The sequence below is a fragment of the Conger conger genome, chromosome 11 (genome assembly GCF_963514075.1).
Source record: "Conger conger chromosome 11, fConCon1.1, whole genome shotgun sequence".
Lineage (NCBI taxonomy): Eukaryota > Metazoa > Chordata > Actinopteri > Anguilliformes > Congridae > Conger > Conger conger.
Genome location: NC_083770.1, coordinates 22,620,711 through 22,631,702, shown reverse-complemented (window position 1 = coordinate 22,631,702; position 10,992 = coordinate 22,620,711). Strand labels below are relative to the sequence as shown.

General features: G+C 46.1%; 1 protein-coding gene across 1 annotated transcript in view; it reads left to right on the top strand.

The window, feature by feature from the left end:
- The first annotated feature begins 6,459 nt into the window (after positions 1–6,459).
- Positions 6,460–10,992, top strand: part of pdzd2 (PDZ domain containing 2) — an 81,998-nt gene continuing 77,465 nt past the window's right edge. Inside the window, exon 1 of the mRNA XM_061260664.1 lies at positions 6,460–6,974. Coding sequence (XP_061116648.1) covers positions 6,460–6,974 — 515 coding nt within the window. The remainder of the gene's footprint in view (positions 6,975–10,992) is intronic.

Genomic DNA, 10,992 nt, shown 5'->3' with positions numbered 1-10,992 from the left:
GAAAGATTTTCCCAGATTAACTTTTTTAAATTCTCATTCCAAAGCTTTCCCATTGCCAGTTTCCACTCTGGCTTAAAGGCACCCCACTTTAGAAACCAGCATCAGACAGTAGTATAATTCAATGTGAATATTTTGTCCCATTGTGTACTCTGATTGGAAGAGTAAACTGCAGGGAGGGGTAAACTAGAGGTCATTTGAGCTGTTCACAGCACTGCATCCGGTTCGGAGCTGCAGCTACAGTATACGGTACGCTAATATATTTTTTGTGCCCTGGGTGTAGTTGTAAAGTGTTAAATGATTGTTTGAATTCTTGGAAAACATTCAAGCTATTTTGACAACAAAGGTCTTATCTTGCTGCACAGGGTGCTGGCTCTGTAACGACTGTTCTGTGCCAGATTTCAGATTTATAGGAATTAATTTTGTTTGTTTTGGGAAACGTAGCCCACAATCTGTAGAATACAGAATTTTCTTTTACATATATATATTTTTTTCAAAAGGTTGAAGTGTTGAAAACATCCCAGAAAAAAGATTAAATGAATACAAGTTAAATGTAGAATTTCTATGGCATTGATAGATATTTCAGCACCTTTATTTTGTCATCTTTTTGGTAGGCCTCTGTCGTGAAACGGTATCTTGTCCAAGACTAAATTGCTGCTCTAAAGGAGCTGTTTATTGCTCCACCATTCTACAGTGTGAATTGTTACTAAGAATCTCAAACATGTTCCTTTGTCTACCGAGAGGATCTAGATTTGGCCACACCAAAAGAAAGTGAAGCATTACTGTGGAAAATGTGTTTCTTATTTTATCTCTCTATCATTACGCAGTCTTATATTATAATTCTCACTTTTATGCACCTATATACAGAATCAAGGTGTCTAGGTAAACCGTGGCCCTTTTTAACCTTTATTTTTTGTTATGATTATGCTGGTAAAGGACCCAAGTGCAGACCAGAAATGGAGCGCCAAAAACAGGATTTATTTAATCCTCAAAAAAATAGACAAAGCTCCAAGGCCAATCACCGGAATAAAAAGAAACACAAAAATCCAAAGCTCAGAAGTTACAGGGAACGTGGAACAAAAATATCCTCCAAAAGGTAAAACACAAAAATCCAAAGCTCAGAAGTTACAGGGAACGTGGAACAAAAATATTCTCCAAAATATAAAACACAAAAATCCAGCAAAAAATATAATTTACCAAGAACAAAAGTAATACAAACAGACCGGCGCAAAGGTAAGCAGAGCACAACTTTAGACAGCGTTTCTCACCAGGCTTACGGGCAGATACTGGTACGATCTGACAAAGACTGAACAGAAGGGAAGAACTTAAATAACAGAGGGAGGCTAATAATGGGCAGGAGACAACGAGGAACAGGGGGAACCAATCAGGGCAATGATTATGTAAATGAACCGAAGGGGGCGTGGCTAACAGAGGCAGGTGAGGGCGGGGTCAGGACAAGGAAAACAAGAGCACATGGTGAGGCAATCACAGGCAATACTAAGACAGTCATGACAAACATGAATATGAAAAATAATAAATTACAAAAATAAAGGATAATAAACAATGAAATTAATTCACAAAACACCGATCATGACAATTTTTATACTTTGTCTATTTAAAATGCTCTTTTATTTTTCCCCCACGTTATCATATATATCTGTACGTGTTTTCAGAATCTTAAATTAATAGATGTATATTGTACTGTCAAAAACGTAAACCAATTTTTCATGGCAAAATGATTGTGCCTGATTTTGCCTTGACATGCAAGTTGTAAATATTTGTAAAAACAACATAAGTAGCCAAAGTGTTTGGTGATAGACATACACTCATCAATCACTTTATTAGGAACATTTCTAATTCATTACACGTGATTATTATTCATGCTGTTATCTAATCAGCCAATTGCGTGGCAGCAGTGCAATGTATACAATCATGTAGATGCGAATTCGGAGCTTCAAATTTGATCTAAGTGACTTTGACTGTGGAATGATTGTTGGTGGTCAGATACAACAGTCTCTAGAGTTTACTCAGAATGCTTAAAAAAAAAAATAAAAAAAAATCCAGTGTTCAGCAGACAGAAATGCCTTGTTAATGAGAAAGGTCAGAGAAGAATGGCCAAACTGGTCAAAGCTGACAGGAAGGTGACAGTAACGCAAATAACCACACATTACAACAGTGGTATGCAGAAGAGCATCTCTGAACACACAACACATCATAACTCTATGTGGATAGGCTACAGCAGTGGAAGTCTAAAAAATAAGTAATAAATACCTAATAAAGTGCTCACTGAGTGCAGAATGTCCTGCTAAGCTTTTATAAATCCCTGTTCTTGGCTTTTCTATATGGGTCAGTGTGCTGAACGCTTTACTGTAACTGTGTCAGGCTGTTATCTCTGGCAACAGTACGGTACCCACGGCGATACGTCTGGCACACTGAACCAGTGTCATGTCATCATTCATTTTTATCCATAGATATTTGAGCTATAGTTTACATGTTGGAGCGCCACAATTGTGTAACTTTGTAAGTGACAAACGTTTGAAACAGAATAAATTATGCATTTTTTCCATGGCTTGTTCCCGTTTCCGGTAGCACACCAGCTGAGTGTGGTCATTGTGTTGGTGGGGTATGCATGGTTACACAAAGATTATTGTGCTGTAAATATGCATATTAACAGCGAACACAAGGGAGTTTGTCAGATTCGTCCGTGTAGACCTTGATGCAGGCACACGTGGAAGGCTGAAAGACGAGAGAGTGTTGAAAATGACAGTGCTTATTTAGTGAATTTCATAGTCATAGGATTGTGAAAACAAAGAAAAACAGCAGGGATTTGTACAAACGGATTGTACAGGGTTCATATTGAGCTTAAGGAAGCTGAGAGAGGCCATCTGTTATGCCCATTTTAAGATGATAAACCCCCTCTGCTGCCCCCTGCTATTCTACAGTAAACTGAAGCGATGCTGGTCTGTTGTTTCTCACAGGGGTGTTTTGTTGGCTCAGTGTTCGGGGGAATAAATATTAGAAGGACTTTGGCTTGTGAGGGGATGTGGATTGAGCAGACTGTACAGCACCTGGGGGTGTGTGATATCCCATGATCCCACACAATGGAGTCCATGGGGAATGTGTCCCTCTGTCTCGCTCTGACACATTAGCATGGAGCGCCACAAAGGGACAGAGCCCGGCTCCACATGGAGATAATGACGCCCTTCTCTCCTGGGGTGTGTGTGTGTGTGTCTGTGCGTGTTGTGTGCGTGTGTTTGTGTGTGTGTCTGTGTGTGTCTGTGCCTGTCTGTCTCTGTCCACCTGTCTGTGTGTGTGTATGTGGCATGAGCTGCTCGATGGTGTGTAGTGCTGTATTAGAGTTCATCGCTATGTGTGGTGTGTAGGGGTGTATTAGAGGTCATCTCTATGTGTGTGTTTGTCAGGGGGCAGGAGGAATGGGATGTTAATCCTATTACAGGTCAGGCTTTCTGAGGGGTGAGTCTGGGGTCTGTAGACCTTGATCATGATCTACATTACGGAGGGTGGTCTTACCGTGCATGATGGGAAGACACAGCCAGGCCTTACTGTGGAGGCCACAGCTGTGTCATTATGCGAGGAGAGCAGTAGCTAGAGGTGAACCTTTCTGCATTAGAAATGGCACCTTTCAGCTGGTCTGTGATGCACCCAGTCACAGTTAGGAATCATTTTCATTTGTGTAGGGATTTATGCCAAATACACACACCATAAGAGCATTAACCGGGAACATTAAACCAGCTCACAACTGGATGCTTTTCTCTTTACATTTAATGTCATTACTGCAAGCACTGCCTGTGACTGATGGCTTTTCTTCTGCTGTTTACAGATGAAGAAAATGTCAATGTACTGTACAGGACCTGTTGTATTGTTTTGGAGGGTAGTATCTTTACATAGGGAATGCTGAACTTTGTCAGATTGGTGATACAATGGGGATTTAATTGCTTGTTAATATAAAAAAAGAATAGCAACATGTTATGCTATAAATAAGCTCAGTACTTCATCACTGTGTGATTTTTAAGTGAGATTTTCTTGCTCTGGCAGATAAGGTGCTGTTGACCTGTAAAAGCATGAAGGCTTGCTGTTTTAAGGTTGATGTGTTGTACTGTGCGCTGGACTGGATTCCATGCTGGGTGTGATAGTTTGTGTGCTACCTCTTGGTCATTAATCCATTTAACTATAGGACACAGCTGGATGAATACGGCATGACCCTTTCAATGTCTTCAGAGTATCTTCAGAGTTCAGTATTCTAGAACTCCATAGCTTTCCATTACCAGTAGTGACCGTTATGAACATTCTAATCACATATGTGTTGTGATATCAAACCTTAAAGGGTTAAATGGGAATCCTCGACAGAAATGAGCAGTCGAAGCGAGAAAGAAGTAACGTTGTGTGTGTGAGTGTGTGAGTGTGTGAGTGTGTGTGTGTGTGTGTGTGTGTGTGCACTGTCCTTTATTTAAATGACAAATTTGTGTAAGGGACGGTTTCTTAAATGAAATTTCCATTTGTTTCCAGTCCAGATGGCATGTAGGGTAACAAATGAAAAACTTTACTCTTCTGGTTTTGCTCTTGCCTCTGTGTGCTCTGACCTGTTCCCTCTCTACTGTGCTGCAGCACAGAGCTGTTGACAGTGATGGCACTGCCTCGTGATGTATTGGGGTTAGATGCTTCGCTCAGGGCTGTCTGAGTCTGTCTGGGCTGCCCTACACATGCTCCTCTCAGAGAGACAGAGATATATAAACCATTAGGGGTTCTCCCTCAGGCAATTTGTCATTTTGAATGTTTCCTCCATGAACAAGAAGTGCAGATATCAATGTCAGATCTATCATATTAACACGTTTCCATTTTCAGAGCAGATGTGTCTACAATTCTACGTAGGATTGGTATTTCTCACAATACAAGACAAATGTTCATTGAATAGATGTTTATTCTGGGCTAACATTTGCCTTTCCTGCTTTTGCTTTTCCATTTTAAGAAGAAAAATGTGGATGTAAGCAGAAAGGTATCTCTTATTTTGAAATTGATTGTGCGTACTTCTGGTTTTTATCCATTATAGATTGGCATACGACCGTGACGTTCTGTATGGGGTTTGTTATAGAAACAAAGGTGAAGATGACCAGATTAAGTAGACCTGAACATCCTTTTATTAACCTTAGTGCTGACATTTAGGGCTTCCGTTTTCACAAACCCTCTTTCCTAAATGATAGAAATGTTGCCTGTGTGTCAATATACAATATACGTAATTCATTTTAATTCAAACACACTTTACTGAGCTTGTCTGGCGTATTGGAACCTACGAAATACTCTCAAAAAGGGCAAACCCATACATTTTCTTGTTATTTAGCTGACACTTTTATCAAAAGGAAACAATCACATGTTTGACCCAGGACTGTTCTGAGCCCCATAAAAACAGGACTCTGATTGGCTCTGTCCAGTGAGTGGTCTTGTCTCGGCTCTCTCTGTGAGGATTTATAGCTGCTGACGAATAGAGTGGGAGCCCAGGGCATCTGCTGAGGGAACAGGTATCATAGCCTGCTTTCTGCTTGGTTACCCCGTAATCAACCGAAGCAATAACTGTATTTCTGCAGTACGTCTGTGTGTTTTGGTCCGTTTATGACGTCAGGAAAGCATTTTAGGGTTCTGGAGGTGTGTGTGTCTCCCCCACACACACACCCCCCCTCCCTCACCCCAGTTATGGTTTGGAAGTTGATGAGGCATGACCGCTGGCTCAGAGAAGGGCATCCAGCATTGTGTGGCCTGAAGTCTGAAGGAGTTTGTCAGTTTCGGCCGCTGCTCCCCTGCTGTTTCGGGGGTCTATTCCCACCCTCCTCGTTTCTCTAACTCAGATCTCTGTTTTTCTCTCTAGGTGACTCTGAGGCCCTGGAGCTCTGCTCCCTGTCGACTGTGAGCTGAGATTTTCCACTTCAGCCTGCCTGGAATCCACCAAGCGTCCGAGAAGCAAGTGGGCACAGTCTTCTGCTCCCGCTCAGAGCCAAGGCCCCTGGAACTGTAGCTTTTTCCTGCTTCCCCCCACCCCTCCTTATTTATTTATTTAATAATTTATTAATTTATTTATCCTGATGGGATAACGTCGTGCTTAATCCTTTAAAGGTGTAACATCAGGAATATGTGATTAGAATGTTGTTTTCTGAACATTCTAATGCTGATGTCACAATCACTACTGGTAATTGAAAACAGTGGAGTTCTAGAACACTGACTTGGAACATTGAGAGAAAGAAGATTCTTTTCTCAGGTTTAAGTGTGGGCTGAATGCAATGGCGGGAAATGGCGGCTCTCTGGGTGTGATGTTCCAGCGGCATGAGGAGTTTTAAAATGGTAGCTGCCCGCTCGGCCTGTGCCCGTTTGACCTGCGTAGCGATTAGCCGTCAGCATTGCTGAGAGGGGGGGTGGTCCCAGGATGCGGGGGGGTCCCGGGCAGGCCTGGTCAGGATGCCCATTACTCAGGAGAACGCCCTGAGCCACCTCCCTCTGCTGGAGGGCTGGCTGGGGGCGGAGTCAGTGGAGAATGGGACGGAGGCCTCACAGGAGCGGGCGGAGCCCCAACGGACAGGGGGCGTGGCTTTGTGTCAGGCGGCCATCCGAAAACTGGTGGAGTACATCCAGCTGAACTTCACGGAGGGGGGGGGCACCCCGGCCCCGGCCCGGGACAGTGCAGATGTTGAGGTGCGCTCGGTCTGTCTGTGCAGGCAGGAGGGCGACGGGGACCAGCTGGGACTCAGCTTTGGCAACATACCCATCTTCGGGGACCCCGAGGGCCGGCGGGGCGGGGGCCGCAGGCGCCGGACGAAGGGCCCCCGGGGGCCCGTGCTGGAGGTGGGGTGTATCTGGGTCACAGAGGTGCGGAAGAGGAGCCCCGCCGCACGCTGTGGGGAGATCAAGCTCCGCGACGAGCTCCTGTCACTCAATGGCCAGCTGATGGTGGGCGTCGACGTCACCGGAGCCAGGTACAGTCCTCTACGTCTGAGAGTCACATGACCGTTATCCTGCAGGTAGGGCCCTCTACGTCTGAGAGTCAAATGACCGTTATCCTGCAGGTAGGGCCCTCTATGTCTGAGAGTCACATGACCGTTATCCTGCAGGTAGGGTCCTCTACGTCTGAGAGTCACATGGCCCTTATCCTGCAGGTAGGGTCCTCTACGTCTGAGAGTCACATGGCCCTTATCCTGCAGGTGCGGTCCTCTACGTCTGAGAGTCACATGACCGTTATCCTGCAGGTAGGGCCCTCTACGTCTGAGAGTCACATGACCGTTATCCTGCAGGTAGGGCCCTCTACGTCTGAGAGTCACATGGCCGTTATCCTGCAGGTAGGGTCCTCTACGTCTGAGAGTCACATGGCCCTTATCCTGCAGGTAGGGTCCTCTACGTCTGAGAGTCACATGGCCGTTATCCTGCAGGTAGGGTCCTCTACGTCTGAGAGTAACATGACCGTTATCCTGCAGGTAGGGTCCTCTACGTCTGAGAGTCAAATGACCGTTATCCTGCAGGTAGGGTCCTCTACGTCTGAGAGTCACATGGCCCTTATCCTGCAGGTAGGGTCCTCTACGTCTGAGAGTAACATGACCGTTATCCTGCAGGTAGGGTCCTCTACGTCTGAGAGTGATACTGACACTAATATGACCTTAATAGGGTCCTCTACGTCTGAGAGTAACATGACCATTATCCTGCAGGTAGAGTCCTCTATGTCTGAGAGCAACAGCAAGGCCCTTAACCCAGAAAGTGCTCCTGGGACTTTACTCCTGCTCTCTCTCTCTTTCTCATCACACTTGCAACTGTTCCCTCTGGCATTTCTCCCAGGGCATCCCTGGTTTACAGTCCCAAATGAAAGGAAAAGACCTACAATAGGGTATAAAAGAAGGTACACAATGAGGTGTAAAAGAAGATCTGAAAGCAAAATGGCCATTATCCTGCACTGTAAATCATTGCATTCAATTGGTTTACTGCATTGATTTATATGCCATTTATAGTTGCAGTCTGGTTATAGGCAGTAATTAAAGCGGCATTTAAAAAATCCTATTTATAACCAACAATAAGATGCAGTTAATCACAGTGACATCGTTGGACTCATGTGCAGTGTTTGGGGGGCCGGGGGGCGGGTTTTGATTGAGACATTGGGGGCAGTGTTGGGGGAGGGGGGTTGATTGAGACATTGGGGTGTCAAGCGGGGTGGTTAGGGGGCAGGTGGGTCCCCACGCAGGCTCGCTGAAGCATGGCCGGGGTAAATGAGGCAGTTTGAACTGTGGGCAGATTAACTGCACCCCTGTTTCGGCCAGCTGAACCCCAGTTTTTGGCGCTCTATCCCTCTCTCTTTTCTCCCCCTCGGTGCGGTGTCCCATCTGAGCCCAGTCCCCTGAGGTATCCCAGCATCACCTGCTCCACGAGGGGTGTGGGGCTGGGAGGGTGGTGATTGGGGGGTATTCAGTTGCCCTGCCCCCCTCAAATAGCAGCCCTGTATGTGTGTGTGTGTGTGTGTGTGTGTGTGTGTGTGTGTGTGTGTGTGTGGAGCATAGGGACCAATTTTCATGATCCCTCAACCCCCCTAAAAAGAAAAAAAAGTGCTGCAGACAGTACTCATATTTTACTGCTGTTTGTGTCGTCTGGCTCTTCTGCTGCTGCAATGTGTGTGTGTATGTTTTTGAGGTGTGGGTGTGTGTATGTTTGTGAGGTGTGTGTGTGTGTATGTTTGTGAGGTGCGTGTGTGTATGTTTGTGAGGTGTGTGTGTGTATGTTTGTGAGGTGCGTGTGTGTATGTTTGTGAGGTGTGTGTGTGGGTGTGTGTGTATGTTTGTGAGGTGCATGTGTGTGTGGGTGTGTGTATGTTTGTGAGGTGTGTGTGTGTGTGGGTGTGTGTATGTTTGTGAGGTGTGTGTGTGGGTGTGTGTGTGTGTGTGTGGGTGTGTGTGTATGTTTGTGAGGTGTGTGTGTGAGTGTGTGGGTGTGTGTGTGTATGTTTGTGAGGTGCGTGAGTGTGTGTGTGTGTGTGTGCATGTTTGTGAGGTGTGTGTGTGGGTGTGTGTGTTTGTGAGGTGTGTGTGTGAGTGTGTGGGTGTGTGTGTGTATGTTTGTGAGGTGCGTGAGTGTGTGTGTGTGTGTGCATGTTTGTGAGGTGTGTGTGTGGGTGTGTGTGTTTGTGAGGTGCGTGTGTGTGTGTGTGTGTGTGTGTGTGCGCGCCTGCCAGGCTCGTGCAGAGGAAGTTGGACACACGCCAGAGTCCCTAAACCCCCTGCCCCCCCCCGCGGCCCCGCAGAGCTGTGCTTCTCCTGACAGCCGTGAGGAATGTCCTGTCGTGTCCATGCCTCGGGCAGCCCTGATTCCCGCTACCTCTCCTCCCCTCCCGCCGTCCTCTGTCCTGGGAGGCCACAAGGCGACCAGAGCTGGCAGAACAGAGTGGTCTTTCTGGGGTGCAGGGAGCTAAGTAGGCTGTCATTCTATAATTCCAGGCATGATCTCCTGCTCTAGAAATGGGTGCGGGTTTTGGGGAAGACCCTGTGCTACTGCACCAAATCAAGGGGCAGCATGTAGCCTAGTGGCTAAAGTACATGACTGGGACCCAGAAGATTGGTGGCTCAGGCCCCAGTGTGGCCACAATAAGACAATAATTTTTCTGAGGCCAGGCCAACTGGAGAACCTTATCTGTGCCAGTATTTTTATTTAGTTAACAGTAAATTTTATATCAAAGTTAAAACACTTGGACAAAGATCAAGTTTTGATTGATTCAAAGAAGAATGATTATGAATTGTAAAGATGCTTCTAATTAAATGGATGAATAGAAATACTTTGAATTATAAATACTGGCATAAATCCCAAAAAATAAAAATGCAATAACCAACCACAACAGAGTCAGCAAAGTTAAAATGAACACAGCCAACATTACTCAACGTTATTCTGAATGTAGCCCATCATTCTGACTCAAAATCCCAACCCTGTCATTTTCCCAAATTAGCCTCCAGTAGAGTGGTTCTCGGGTCTTGTGCATGTGGCAGGCAGTGTGCTCTATGGGCCCTTGACACCAAGTGACCTCAGTGCTCCTGCTTGGGTTTCATAATAAGTGCAGTTTTTTTTCTGTGGAAAAACAAAAGGAAGTTTTCCCTCCCTCGGGGGTGGGCAGGAGTTCCATGGAATTCTGCAGGAGTGGCTGTTCCTCCTCTAACGGCTGGGAACGAGGAGGAGGCTCGGGGGAGGAGCCCAAAGGGAGTGACAGAGTTGACCCTGCTTCTACCGTCTACACCAGCACCACTCAACTGCACGTCCTGAAGGCAGCAGTGTCTGCAGGCATTCATACCGGAAGTATTGTTCCTGATACATCTGCTTTACCTCCCTATACAGTGAGCGATTCGGTCGACCAGTTTCCAGAAGTCCATTCATTTCCTATGAAGCTGAACTATGGCCGACGAAAGTTGCCCAAGAAAAGTTGCCTGTGGCTTGTCCTCTCCCTAAGAGGACACAATGGGAACCTCTGGCCTCCCTCAGCCTACTACACTTGAGCGACCGGCAACCTCGTGGGTCACTGGCCAGACAGACCTGTGATTGCCCTGCCAGGGAAACTCATCTCTTTCCCTTATCTGACTAATTGTCTTTCGGTACTTGATGTTTGAGTACAAAAGATGGCCTGCCTGGACTGTGTACCATAAAGAGAAGTGAGTGTGAGCTCTCTATTCTAACCACTACGTCAGGGGTCGGAAACCATGGTCCTGGAAAGCCGCAGGGTGTGCTGGCTTTTGTTGTTACTCTGCACTTAATGTAATCAACCCCTTTCATTGATCAATTAAGTCACCTCACCAGGTTTCTTGGGTCTGAATCGGTTGATGGTTTTCAGGTGAAAACAATAACAAGCACACCCTGCGGCTCTCCAGGGCCAGGGTTGCCGACCCCTGAGCTAACGTATCTCACAAGGGCCCAACACCAGATGGCTGTGCTGGAGAGAGAGAGCGAGTGGAGAAGCAGTATTTTACCATGTTAAATAAC